Source organism: Varanus komodoensis, unplaced genomic scaffold, assembly GCF_004798865.1.
Source record: "Varanus komodoensis strain SLA01 unplaced genomic scaffold, ASM479886v1 scaffold3, whole genome shotgun sequence".
NCBI classification, from domain to species: Eukaryota; Metazoa; Chordata; class Lepidosauria; order Squamata; family Varanidae; genus Varanus; species Varanus komodoensis.
Window position 1 is genome coordinate 20979938 of NW_025335761.1, and position 15169 is coordinate 20995106.

Consider the following 15169-nt stretch of genomic DNA (forward strand, 5'->3'; position numbering starts at 1 on the left):
GCTCAGGGAGCATCAGGTGGGCTTGTAGCCTCCTGAAGTGAAGATCTGAGCCCTTGACTCAACTAGATTTGAACGTCTGATGAAAATCAAGATTCTTGTTCCCGTAATGGAGTTCTCTAAGAGGGTAACTACTGAGGGGTGGAGAATAACTGTCAGCTAGCCACAGTTGCAGAGTGAAAGAGAAATAATAACTCCACGATCCTTGACATGAGCACAAATGCTAATTTTTAATCAAGCTATCTGACATATTATTTATTATTAAATTTGGTTAAAAAGCTGCCCATTACCATCATATTGAGATCACCTGTTCCATGAATACTAAGTATCTGAGTCCTACTCACAAGTACAATTTGGATCTGTGAGTGGTGTGGAAGAGTTATTACAGGAATTTAATCTTTAATAAAGACAATGAACACTAATATAATACTCTGTTCTAGAGAACACATAAACTAGCATGGTTTTTGCCATGCATGATTCCTGTTTTTAGGTAGCGTATGAATACCAGCCTCTAAGCAATAAACAATATACAAACTATGTTTAATTAAAATTAGTAGGTGGTCAGTTGTTGAATACTACAAATACACAAGAAGCAGGTCAACCAAAATGCGGAAGTCACTCAGTCATTGCAGGGATTTTTTAATGTGCATTAAAAAAAACCCTAAATTTGAATTAACATTGAGGTATACCCCAGAAAGAACTTCTTCATAGAAACATTCTGGTACAGATATATTCCATCTCATTATTAATGGGCAATTCAGAATTTCTATTCAGACAATAGAAAATGTGGTTCTTGCTATAAAGTAACCCCTGACTCATTAAGTTTCTTAGCTGGCATTCCTTGTTACCTAAAGTCTCTTTGCCAAAACAAAAAAGACAATTGTATCTTTTATAGAAATTCAAAACAACTTTCAACTCTGAACCCACATCCCAAAGCTTTCCAATCACGTAATTTTTCCATAGTCATTTAAGGATTACAAAAACTGAATCAAGTATGGTTCCTAACCTAACTACGGGGTCTACGATTGATGGAACAAGAGCTTCTAGTTAGCTGTTTTAAGATCATAAGCCACAGAAATGTGCCAGTGATCATGACGAGGGATACTCTTGTAAGATACTAGCAACAAAATACTGCTCTACCGAGGGGACAGGAATATTCAAATATAAGATTCAAAATTAGCACTGACATCATATGAAATCTGTACAAATGTTATCAACCGTAGTTCCATTGAGTGATTCTATTTACTTGGAACAAATTGAAGGAATACTCCAGGAAACTTTTAACAGTCTGTTAGCTACTCAGAATAAGCTTTCAGGAAATGAAGGCAGTAAATACAATGAAATCACACAAACCAAAGCTAAAAATGTGGCTTTTACATGAAATTGCTTTGCCTGAGAATTCAGACTCTGAAACTTCCATACCACAATTAATCCAACGGAACAGGACTTCATGCACATTTTCTCCCTGTTATGTTTCCAGTGCAGAGAACAGCCTTTCTTATTACCAAGAACAACAAAAGGAGAAGCTCCACATTTGAAAATAATACACGTTTATGAAAATGGGCATCTCTAGAACTGCCTCATTCGTTACAGAAATATGGGAATAGCCCAGACAGGGTAACAAAAGCCATTCATATTTAGTCTCAACAAGACAAAGGATGATTCAGTATTACATGAAGAATATTATCTAAAGAAACCCAGCAGCTGACAGTGCTTTGCGGAGTGCTTTGCTGGCAGCCAAAAAGACAATGACTATCACTGACACACCACTCTGCAGCACTTAACTTACAGATGCCAAGATTCATGTAATACTTTTTCAAACCTCCACAGAATCCTTAAGTTAAGATGTCCAGAGGTTGGCTGCCAAGCCTTATGTTTTACAGGCAATTTCATACTCTTGCACAGGCAGAAATATGTTAACTCTTACAACCAGCTCTGCATCTCTTCCTCATATCTCTGTGGATCAATGAATGGCTTGTCAATTGATCGGATCATTAACTCTCCACAATATACACATTCAGCTGCCACAATATCATCAATGTCAGCTTTCATCTGTTCCCGACTTGGCTGGCCCTTTCCTTGGCTAGTAGTGTCTGCGTCTTTTGTGCGATGGTGGGATTTCGAAGGTTGGCTTGTGGATGAAAGCTTCTTCTGAAGGTCCTCGAGTTTAGCCTGTTTATAGGCAGGCAACTTTGGATAAACTGCCTGGAGAAGGCAATCATAGTGGAACGTGTGGCCACAGAGAAAGAGATAAAAGGGACGGTTTAGGAGTGGAAAGTCACATGCAGCACATTTTTCCTGGGGCTCCACAGAGCCGTATTTGTTTCTCAGCTCCTGAATGTCCTCCCTGATCCTTTTGGCACTCTGTGTTGCTTCCTCCATCTCTGTCTTCAGTTCCTCTATGTGTTTATTGTAGGCCTCCAGAGAGTTGCAGATGGCTTCCTTGAAGTGATCGATAGTGACAAAGTCTGGAAAGAAGGGAAGAACATCTTCGATCTTCAGCAGGTTGCAGCTAGAAAGGCAGGCCATGGCCTTCTTGACATCCTTTTCTTCCTGGACCACATGCCGAGCAATTTTCAGCCAGAGCTTCTTCCTCAGTTCCTCATCCTCTTCAGGGAGGTCTGCACAGGACTTTGCCATATCTACATCCACCTGGGGCAGGGAGAGGGGAGGAGCAAGGCGGGAGCAAAAGTAAATAGTTACCATTCCCCCCACACACCTGCCACATAATATACTGGTGGGGAAAGGGAGGTACTGCTAGGAGGAACCATACACACACCAAAAAAGGGTACAAGAACAAGATGTTTTCCATAGCCTCCTTCAGCTGCGATTGGATGCTACTTTTAGCAGCCAGGGATCATTTTGCAAGGTCATCTGACCAAAGATGTAACAAGACTGAACAGACTCAAGAGGAGTTGCATTCCCTCATGGGTCATACGTTCACCTTTTAACTCATACCAAAGCATGGGATAGGAAGATGGGGGGATTACAAATGCATAAGTTGGTCACTCTCCTTGAAGAAGAGAGGGAGCATAAAGCCAAGGCAAACCAACACTACTACTGAGGACAAGAGGGTACTAATTCCTTAGCTGGGAAGACATTAATGCTTCAAGAGCCATTTGTACCCTGTGCTTCATCAGCAGGCAGTGGTGTGGATGGCATGCAAAGAGCAATTCTATTATGCATTTTACATTCTCTGGGTCATTATTCAACTCAGCTGAAGAAGTTTACATGCTACAAAACATTCAAAAGCAGCTGTGCTTCCTTTGCAGCACCCAACCCAATGCTTGTAGTAGAGCTTGGGACCACAAAAGGCTAGACAGCAAGGTTACACTATGATTTGTCTCCAGACATTGCACACTCTGCTGGCCTCATGACACTCACACAGGCTGGGTAAACACCTGGGAGATAACATTCCAGCTTTCATAGTTTTAGTCATCGAAAGAAGCATTAACAGCAGCAGGTTGAAAACAGAAAAATGGAACCATACTTTACAGGGCACTAGAATAAATTATATAAAATACTGCCATAAAATCAGGGTGGATTTGATTTAAATCAATTTAAAAGACAATTTAAATCACTACTCAGTAAAGAAAAGTCATTAAAATATTCCTAAAATAGGTCTCTTTCATAGGCTTTCTCCTCCAGGGAAATAATAATATGATAAATCTCACTACACAAAAAATCCAAAGAGTTCTGCTCAAAAAATTTTCTATTTCATTTTATTGCTTGTCCCCCTCCTCACCCTTAGCTTCTTGTGCAGATCTATTCCACTCCCAGTAATCTTCTATTCATTGAATTTTTTGAAACTTGGCACTTAGGAGGTAAGGGGTTGATTCTGTGCACATAGATTTGCAAAGAATGGGATTAAGGTCTTTTTCTCAACTCTGCATGTTTATTTTAGAACATTTTTGCTATGAAGAAGAGTCATGTGATCTCTGCAGACACACTGTAAAACCAAGCATCAGTGATAATATCTTCTAGATAGAAAAACTGCCCAAAAATCTTACAGAACCCTTTGGAAGAGCATAGCATTGTGAATGGATTAATCGAATTCATTTACCAAAAATTTTAAACATTGCATGAATACATATAGCCCCATGCTACATAATTAAAAACTAATCCTTATTTGCACTATAAAGTATGTTAAATAAGAAACTGTATTTAGATAGATTTTCCCTCAAAAAGCATTTTATTAAAAAAATTAAACCAAAAAACCTCCAATTTCAATTTAAAACTCCAATTTATTTTTTAATTTTTTTTTTTTTTAATCATTGATTTTATCCGCCCTGCATCAAATGCTCCAAGGCTACTAACTAGCTAGCCTTTAGAAAAGACAACAAGTGCCTGCACACAATGTTGCCGTATGGGGTGCTGCTCCTCAGGCTTCCAGCCAATCAGACCGAGACGAAGCCACAACCACCTAAGAATACATTATCTCACCTCTGCCGTGCAGTTTTTCATTTTCCACATCCTCTATTCTTAACTTCTCTTCCCCCCGCCCTTTTTCATCTTCAGTTTTCTGTTTTCACCTTCAACCCCTCCCTTCATTAGCAAACACAATCTTATTCTGCCATTTAAATCCAGCTCATGGCCTAAGCACACACCCAGGTTCAGTTTCTGCCCCTCCCCTTTCTTCTGTGTATAAACAATCTGGTGGGAGGGGGAATGGTGTGTTTGGGGTCCAAGGGTTAATTTTCTCAAAGTTTTTTTTTCACTTCCGCAAACCTCCAAGTTTCTCCAGACATGCAAATACTTCCCCTTTTTCTTGGGTAGTAGCACCTTGATTACAGAACAATCAATAGATGGCCCTGCTCTAATCTTTAAACATCCATGGCAGGTAGCAATCAGTGGCCTTTTGCCCTGAGACCTAAATGGAACCTCCTTAAAAAGAAGCAGGACATCACCAAAAGCCACACACCGGGATATATAATGGGAAGGTGACTGCTCCCATGCACTTGTGAGCTTCTCAAGGGGAAATGCTGCCTGCTGTTCAAAAAACGTTGGGCCAGACAAGTCCTGAACTGATGCGGCAGAGAAACTGTTACATCAGAGGTCCCTGTACTTACAGTCCCTTGCTCTCCAGACAATAAACATAGCAAGAAAGCTGGCCAGGTCATTCTCAGTCTTTCATCAATGGCATTTTCCCACATCCATTTAAAGAGTATCTAAAGCAGTCCTTCCCTACTTGATAACCAGCAAATTTTTTGGACTTCAGCTCCTATCAGCCCTGGTCAGCATGGCCAATGGTCAGGAATACTGGAAGCTGTAGCCCAAACTATCTGGGTGGTACCAGGCTGAGGAGGTTTGTCTAAGATCGTGGACTTGAAATGAACGGAGACCATAGTTGCTAGAGTAGCACACTTACCTGCAAAGCTAGATCCACGGCTTCCTCATACATCTCCATAACTTTGTACACATGGACACATGCTCGGTGGTGGCCATGTTCTGCACAGAGCCGAAGTGCGTATTTCAGGTCATAGCAGATGTTGTCTGCATAGGCTCCTGCTTGTTCCAGGTATGACAACAGCGAGTCGGGGCGACTCAAAGCATAGAGCGACAGCAAGTAATTGTGAATGGCCTGCTGAGTTTCCTTCAGCTCAGTCACACAGAACTCCATGTACCGAATGGCTTCATTGATCTGTTGGGTGCTTCCGCTCTGACTGTAGTTGACAAGGGCAGGAATGAGCATCTTCGCATCCAGGTTTGAGCCCATTTCAATCCAAGCATCTACCACTTTCTTGGGAATATGATGGATCAAAATTGGAGAAAACTTGTAAAAGAGATCCTGGGCCCTGATTTTACACAAGACTTCCAGGGCTTCATTGTAGTTTTCATGCTGGCAGTAATGGGCTATCACCCGCTCATAGTCACACATGATGACGGCGAAGTACACCATGTGCTCTGTGTCCCCATGGCTTGCCAACAGCTCATGAATAGTTGCTCGGTTGTTGAACAGGCATTCCTTGTTTCTAGGACTGCCCAAGAAGCTGCGGAACTTGTCCCGGGTCTTCTCATAGAGGTCCCGCTTTGAGGCATCCCCTTCTAGCACACCCAGACGATTTAAGTATAGCTCTGTTAGCCAGGTGGTCAGCAGTGTTGCTTGTGTTTTTTCAGAATCCTTCAAACTAGCCAGTTTCTTAATCAGAAACTCCATCAGTGCCTCTTCCTGGTTGGCTTCAATAAACTTAAGGGCAATCTCCTCAAAGTAATTTTGGGTTAAAGCATAGCATTTAGCACTATCTAGGTATTTCCGATTCTGGAAGCAGTACTCTGCCTCTTTTGCCAGCACAATATCTAGGCACTCGGGGCGCTCTTTACAGTACTCTTTAGCCAGATCAAATTTATTGATATTCATGTACATTTTCCATACATCGCGGGACTCTCGCTGCACGTTGTATCTAAACACAACTTTTTCTGTGTGAATCCAGATTTGCCCACATGTGGGATCTTTGATCATGCGTGTCAAGGAGCCAAACTTTTCCAAGAACACATCATGAAAGACAACTTGGCCATTCAGAGTGCACACAGCCTTCACGCTTTCAGGAAAGAGCAGCAGAAAATGGAACTGTGTGAGCACTATGGAAATAGGCTTATTGGCTACTGCATTGACATCAGAGGGATATTCCCAGACCTGTTCATCACTCAGAATAGAGTCAGGACGTCCATAATCCAGTGATCCATATAGGACACCATTTCCCATCATCCAAGCAAAAGCACTTGGAGAGGAACGAAGTTTTGGGGTGTAAAATGCTATTTCACTGTAGCCAAGGCTAGCGGGAAACTCACGAAAACCAGGCAAGTGATCGGCAGGCATGCTAAATATTGTACCAAAGGCCTGCTGCTCTGATCCCTCTGGAATCTTGCCAACAAACTGAAAAAGCCTCTTGTGCGTGGTGGCAATGATGAAACACTTCCCATCAATCCCTCGTTCTATTTCAAGACAGCAGACTGGGGCAGGCCCTGCCTCTTCCTCCAGGCTGTAAATGAGGCGGAAATACTGATCAGGGTTCGTGGCAAACAGACTGCCTTCACTCACAGAAATCTCAGCCTCATATATGTGGCCCTGGGATGTTCCAACCAAAATGGGGCCCGTGTTCATCTCCGAACCAAAGAATTTGTTCCAGCCTACACTTTCAATCAAGTGCCCTTTCCAGCGGGACAGGGGCCGCACCTTCTGAGCATTTCGGTTCAAATAGAGGCATTCATTGGTATTCAGGGCAATGATCAGGTGAGAACCTGTAAAGTGAAAGGGATGAAATAATGAAGAGACAGCCTAGCAAGGAGCAATACCTAGGAATAGCCTCTGATGACAGAGGATACTTTCGAAAGCTTCTGCATTTAGATTTGAAAAACATTACAGATTGGTGACCCCCAAAATCACAGCAGTTTTAATAACAAGAGCCCTGCTGGATCAACTCAGAGGCCTAAGTGGCCTAGCCTCCCATTTCCCACAGCTGCAAACTAGGCACCCTCAGAAAGCCCACAAGCAGGACATAAATCATAGCCCTCCCTTACTGTCACACCCCAACCAACAGTACTCAGAGGTATACTGTCAGATCGTAGCAGTGCCATACAGCCATCATGGCAGGCTCATCTTCCAGGAATCCATCCCACCCCTTTCCGCAACAAACCCAGTAAGAACTCAAGAGTCATACAGACAATTACTATATCTTATCTGTTACCCATTTACTTCAACTGGAATGAGGTCAGAAAAAAATATCACCGCCACCATCATCATTAATCTCCTATTTGGCCCCAGCTAGTTCATGTAAAAACTTCACAAATGTTTAGAATTTCCATCTAAATTGATACATTCAGAATAATGTACATCAACATTTAATGCTACTTAGAAAGTGGCTTCTTTTGGTCTCAGTAGCTATCCTACTGTTATAAAATGAAATGGTTACAGTCAGCCTTGAAAGCCATTATTTAGATATCCACTCATAAATTACATTACAGGTTTTATCGAAGTGAAAGCAATATCACTTCCTATCAAAAGTTTTGATAAAGATGGAAGCATTAATATTGCAGTGCCCCTTTGTTAGCTCTTCAAATAGCAGATGACAGATAATCGAGAAAATTTATCAGAATATCACTGTATTAAAGCCTCTTTTGTACCAGCAAAAGCTTACTGAAATAATCTCTTTGTCTCTATATAAGATGACTCAACCAAAAATAGAGGTGCAAGAAAGAAGAAATGGTCAAAGAACCAGGGAGGCCAGATCTTCACAGACAGAGGCCATGAAAATTGCTCTTACACGCAAATATGCACTTTGCCAAAAACAAAAAATCCTTAAGTGAGAAAAGGCTATACATCTTACTACAGTGGTAAGAACTCAGTGTGGTTCTGCTAAACACAACCAGAACACTATGTTTGTGCCGTTTACTCAAGATGTCAATTAGCATTTCACATCCCTCATTTTCACCTCACCTGTATGGTCCAAGAAAAGCTTGTGAACTTTGGCATCATCCTTTCGTCCAAGCTCTACCTGGTTGGGCTCATCTGCCTTGGCCAAGTCAAGTCTACATAAGAGAAGGAAGGAAGGAAGGAAGGAAGGAAGGAAGGAAGGAAGGAAGGAAGGAAGGAAGGGGGGGGAGAGGTTAAAAAGTAAAATAAACTGATTAGGTGGAAAGATACATTACTGCTTGATCATTAGTTCATTTCAGTCATAACTTTTTCTAAAGAGACCTTGCTTTTTATCATTTTTATTAATACTTTTGGTAATTCACAAGGTCTTAAAGTCACAACTAAACAAACAGGGACAATCAAAAAGAAAGCAACTGTATTTAATAATAAAGGTTTAAAAAGTGATTGTCTGGGGTTGCAATATTACTTAATAGAGACTGTTGTGATAAGGTTCTCTTTTACTGGATAGCAGATATAAATTATGTATTTTCTTTCCAATGTGGACACATCCTAAAAATGCATAATTTCCAATATGACAACCACATAAAAATAGAGACAACCTTTTGAGGGGGTAGTAAGGAGTATAGCTGAACTTTATCATAACGTATGAGAAAGAGCGTGTGTAGTTTATCAGGACCAAAAATCAATTGGTGAAAAAAGGGATTTACTGGCATTTTATTGTTATATTGCAATATGTCAGAGACATAAATGGGCCATGGTTTCCTGTAGACATGAGTGAGCTGAAGTGTAGCTTTTTTTGAGTCTGTTGTACCTGCTTTTTGCCACAGCCTGTTTCGCCAAATTGTATGAACGTAAGAAATGACCAACTTGTAACAATAAAATGATGAAACTGCTGGATCAGAGAACCAGCCTGGCCTCAATGAGATAAGAGCATCCCAAGACAAAGGCCATTTACAAAAATAAAAGAAAATATGAAAGCATCCTGCTGTTCCAAGTAGAACTTTTCTATCTTTTACTTGACAGTCCATGATTCCCACCGATTAGACATCCCTGAGAAGATCATACAAGGGTCTCAGGCCATTAGTAGAACTGTGGAAAATACCAGAGATGGAGCAAAGGCCCTGGATTCCTGGATTCCAGTGCAAGTTGCACTGCTTCTGTGGCATGGTGCCATGAGGCAAATTTATCTCTTGTGTGACCATGTGAGCTGTCTGTCCTTCCCTGCAAGTACAAACCCCTGCCTAGGTTTTCCTTCATTTAGTTGTTCACCCAAGTGGCACTTTTCTTAATTAACTCTTTAGCCTTGGCTCTGGTGTGTGACTCTCCTGCTGAAAAGAGGATCTATCTCACTGCATTAACATGTGCTGCAACATAGCATGACTGAATGTGGTGGATCTCTATGAACTGAGAGTACAGCTCCTGATTTAACATCTAAAGTAATTCTGGAGACAGTCATCTTATTTCAGGAAACATTTGATGTGTTGACTTTTTGCCTGTATTTCTGTTTCAAACACACTTGCCCTTTAATGCACATTACCATGCAAACTGAGAAATATGACTTGAGAGTCAAGAGTCTCAAGCTTTTAAAAAGGTGTTGGAAACTGAAAAAGTATTTTTGCAATGGTTAAGTGCCTGTTCATCTTACATGAACTTGCTCCAAACTATCCATAAAAAGATCAGAGTAATAAAAGGATTCTGTACAAGTTACCTAAAAAGTATGTCTTTTCCAAGGCTCATACACAACTGGTTAGAAGAGACAACCAGGCAGTTAATCTTGTTAGGAGGGGTAAAGTCAATCCTCTGTTTATTAAAAATTGGTGTTTCCTTTTCCAGCCGAGCATTCACATACCCTAAAGAAAAGAAGAAGAATTAAGAAGACTGCAAGTTTGAAATGAGAAATCAAAGAGTAAAGAAGGAGAAAAACTGTGCTGGAGTAGGCCAAAAGTCTGCCTTGTCCAGCAATCTGGTCCAGCATTCGCTTTGCAAAGTGGCTAACGAAATGCCCTGAAGAGAAACCTACAAGCAGGACCTGAATGCATCAACACCCTTCTGCTTGTGTTCCCAGTGACTGATACTGATACTTCAGATTCTAGCAGTGATATAAAGGTACCATGACTAGTGGCCATCAATAGTCCTATAGTCCATGAACATGGAAATAATAAAGCAATCACGTATGGTACATGCATATGAAGTTTTCCTGTTACCAATCAATGCACAACGCAAAATGTACAAATTCATAGTATAGGATGAAGCAGGTTCCTACTGGAGATGGGCTCACTCTCCACTGTTAGTGTGCACCTAATAACAAATAGGTTTTTTAATATAAAATTGCTTGCTGGTGTTACCAGTCTCTCTCATAGTTAGACAATGAACAAGAGGGACTGGCGGTGGTCAAGAGGGCGAACACCACCCTTGGTTGCATAGCCAGAAGTGTGGCTTCTAGATCAAGGTATTACTACCACTCTATATGACTCTGGTACACCCACAACTGGAGTATTGTGCTCAGTTTTGGTCCCCTCATTACAGAAAGGATATAGCCAGGTTAGAGGCAGTGCAGCGTAGGACCACAAGATTGGTGGCCGGTTTGCAGGGGATGCCGTATGAGGCGAGACTGAGGGAACTGGGTCTCTTCAGCCTGGAGGAGACTCAGAGGGGATCTGTTGGCGACATACAGGTATGTGACGCGATGTCACACGGAGATGGGTAGAGACCTGTTCTCCCCTGCAGAGGAAGGCAGGACGTGCTCCTACAGAGCAAAGCTCAGGGAACCGAGGTTCCATTTAGATGCCAGGAAGCACTTCCTGACAGTCAGGACCCCGAGGGTGTGGAATGGGCTTCCCCGAGAGGTCGTTGAGGCCCCATCGATGAGAGTGTTCAAGGATAGGCTGGACGTCCACATGGTGGGCATGTCGTGAGCGGAGCCGGCTGGAGCCGGGGGTCAGACTAGATGGCCCGGGAGACCCCTTCTGACTTGCTCTGTTTCTATGACTTTTCTGTCCTCAACACATATGAAAACTAGAACATGGCACATGTAACAAACAAGATCCTATCACATTCTTAAGAATCTCAGTGTGACAGGAAATATGCAGCAGCATTACTTGTTGATTCTAGTGAGAATAATAATATATCTTCTCATTCGATCTACAGTTATCATATATTAAAGATGGCAATTCAAAGTGCAAATGACTTTAATATATTTTCTCCAATGACCCAGTAGGCATATCTCTTTTAGATTCAGTTCCCATTTGAAAAACTTGTGTCAGTGGCAGGAAGTTGCAACATGCACTTTAGTAACAGTTGGAAACAATTTCACTGAAAACCCTTGAGAATGTTCACTGAGATTTAATCCCTGGATTGTAGCCACTTTTTCCAAGCATGTGTGGGTTGCAAATTGGCAAGAAATTTATGAAAATATCTAAATAATTTTATCTCCACATGCATGCAATATCCAATATTGGATAGTACTGGTTTTATTTTAGTAGAAAGATGAACAGCCCTAGATGCAGTCAAATTACCGCAGAACAAGCAGTTTTCCAGCTCACTGGAAGTTCAGGTGGCCTCCGGGATGTAGGGTACTTTTTACAGCTTTGGCTGGGAGCCCAGCTGGGTCTCTGTTTGGCTGTGAATAGCCTAGTTTCTGTGGTCTATGGTCTGGCTAACCTCTAGATTACTGCAATGCACTGTATGTTGGGGTGTCCCTGAAGGCAATTCAGATACAGCCGCCAGTGCAGCCAAGCTGTTGACCAGACGACAGGAAGTGAACATCTAAGCTCAATTCTGGTTCACTTGTGCTGATTGCCAATTTCTTTCTGGGTCATATGCAAAGTACTTATTTTATGGAGAAACAGCTGAAGACCCCAATATCTCAAGGACCACCTCTCCCCATATGAACCTACCTGGCCCTTGAGGTCAGCTTCAAAGGCAAACCTTCTCTGTTTGCCTACTCCAGAGGAGCTGGGCTGGGGGTGTAATATGGGAATGTATCTTTTCTGTCACAGTCCTGTGTTTATAGAACATTCTCCCCAAGGAAGCCCAGCTGGCAATGACACTGACACCATTTTGGTGCCAGGTAAGATATATTTATTTTCTCAGGTATTTGGACATCAGTTACAGTTCCGTTGTTTGTAGACTGTGTTTATGATATTCATTCTAGACTGTTTGCATGGTAGGTTTTGTCTTTTTGTAGATGGAGATTTTTTGCCTTGTGTTATATTATGTTTTTGTGGTAATCATTTTCCTTTGCATTATTGTGCTATAGTTTATCTTGATTCTCCTTCTCCATTATATTAATAATGGATTGCTACATTACATGTATCAGTTGCTTCAAGGCATTTTTACAGTAGGAACTGACACACAAATTTAATAAACAATAACAGTTTTTTAAAGTCTGGAAAAATGTTGTTCCAAGCATTTATAAACCCTTCCTATGGCAAATATGTCTCTTTCCAAGATCAGAAAGAAACTCACAGTTTACCACTGATTTAGAAAATAATGCAATGCCCTTGTGATACAAAACACAAATGGAACTCATTAAGAAATACAGGAATAATTTGTATTATGCACAAACAGATAATACCAGAGATTTGGGTCCACCACATCTGTCCTTTTCTCTAGGCTATGTTTCATGGGAATTTACAGAGTACCAAGAAACCCCTTGGCCTAAAAGGCAGTCCTAAAAATAGTTTTAATATAATAAACAAACAATATCTGAGAACAAGCTCTTTCCACATCAGGGTGATGTGGACAGAAAGGGACAATTGGTTGTGCGTCATTTCTTAAGTTAATTAGTATCAGCTCCACTGGAACAGGGGATGGGAGGAAGGTACCAGCACCAAAGCAACTTCCAAGCTACAGGGTAAGCCTAGCAAAATACTCATTTGCAGCATGTACTCAGAAGAACTGACAGAGTACAGAAAATGTGGAGTTTCAGCTCATACTATAAATACAATTTACTCTATTTCACTATTTGCAACAAAATCCTATGCCATTCCTCTGCCCACAGGATCCCTCACTATCTTCTGGAATGGGAAACTTCTGCTAGCAAACAGGGTTGTTTACAATCAGCTGTTATTAAGTCACCAAATAACCCAGGTAGTGTCTTAGAATCACAAATCAGAATTAAGATTTCTGGGAGGAATATCAACAACGTCATATATGCAGATGATACCACTCTCATGGCAGAAAGTGAAAAGGAACTGAAGAGACTCTTGATGTGGTAAAAGAGGAATAGTGCAAAAGTTGGCTTGAAACTCAACATTAAGAAAACTAAGATCATCACATCTGGTTCCATCACTTCCTGGCAAATAGACGGGGAAGAGATGGAGGTAATGACAGATTTCATTTTCTTGGGCTCCAAGATCATCGCACACGGTGACTGCAGCCAAGAAATTAAGACACTTGCTCCTTGGGAGGAAAGCTATGGCAAATCTAGAAAGAATACTAAAAAGCAGAGATATTACCTTGCCAACAAAAGTTCATATAGTAAAAGCTATGGTTTTCCCAGTTGCAATGTATAGCTGTGAAAGTTGGACCATAAGGAAAATTGAGTGCCAAACAATAGATGCCTTTGAACTGTGGTGCTGGAGAAGACTCTTGCGAGTCCCTTGAACTGCAAAGAAATCTAATCAGTCAATCTTAAAGGAAATCAATCCTGACTGTTCTTTAGAAGGTCAGATACTGAAAATAAAGCTCCAAAACTTTGGCCACCTAATGAGAAGGAATGACTCACTAGAGAAGAGCTTAATGCTGGGAACAATTGACGGCAAAAGGAGAAGGGAACAGCAGAGGTTGAGGTGGCTGGATGGGGTCACTGGTGTGGGATTGGGTGTACTCCGGGGGAAGGTGGGGGACAGGAGAACCTGGAGGAATGTTGTCCATGGGATTGTGATGGGTCAGACATGACTTTGTGAATGAACATAACAGTGTCTTAGAAACACAGAAACAGAGCGAGTCAGAAGAGGCCTCTCAGGCCATCTAGTCTGACTCCTGGCTCCAGCTGGCTCTGCTCATGACATGCTCATGACCTGCCTTGGAGAAAGATCACAAGTTAAATACTGCTCAGTCCCCAAACAATTACAGAGTAATCTTAGTACATCTTGTCTCCCATCCTCCTGTCCCATTAAACCAGGCATGTCCAAAGTCCGGCCCGGGGGCCAATTGTGGCCCGTTTTCAAATTTCGAGCAGCCTACAGCCTCTTCTCCCCACCGGCTCAGCCTGTCACTCATCCCCGCCGGCCGGCGTTTTTCCCTTCACCGCACAGCGATTCCCGCAGCTGTCCCCTGCTGCCTACTGCTCTTTCAAGGCTGGTGGTTATATTTCACCAGAAGATGGCAGAAGACCTGAGTCAGCACTCTCGCCGCGTGACCCTTGTGACACAAGGCTTGTTTGTGTGCCCATTTCTAAAATGGCGACTGTAACTAAAAAAAGGAAAGTTGACAGCAAGGACAAATGGAAATTGGAGTATTTTTTCACTGAAATACGAAACAACTGTGTCTGCCTAATTTGCCAAGAGACTGTGGCTGTTTTCAAGGAATTCAATATCAAGAGGCACTACCAGACAAAACATGCTAACTACAACAAGCTAACTGGGAACGAACGTGGCGAAAAATTGAAAGTACTGGAAGCTGCTTTAACGGCACAGCAGCGCTTTTTCACAAGAGCCCGTGAGTCAAATGAAAATGCCACAAAGGCGAGCTACGAGGTGGCAACACTGATTGCCAAGCACTGCAAACCTTTTACTGAGGGTTTTATTTATGAATTTATTAAAGACTGCATGATGAAAATGGTGGAGAAAATTTGTC

At 41.8% G+C, this 15169-nt stretch overlaps 1 protein-coding gene across 1 annotated transcript in view; it reads right to left on the minus strand.

Moving 5' to 3' along the window:
- Positions 1-202: 202 nt before the first annotated feature.
- The window catches only part of VPS18 (VPS18 core subunit of CORVET and HOPS complexes), a 17529-nt gene continuing 2562 nt past the window's right edge, over positions 203-15169 (minus strand). Inside the window, exons 2-5 of the mRNA XM_044436507.1 lie at positions 10077-10218; positions 8432-8523; positions 5366-7236; positions 203-2649 (exon numbers count right to left, since the gene is read on the minus strand). Of these exons, the coding sequence (XP_044292442.1) occupies positions 1921-2649; positions 5366-7236; positions 8432-8523; positions 10077-10218 (2834 nt within the window). The 3' untranslated portion in view covers positions 203-1920. The remainder of the gene's footprint in view (positions 2650-5365; positions 7237-8431; positions 8524-10076; positions 10219-15169) is intronic.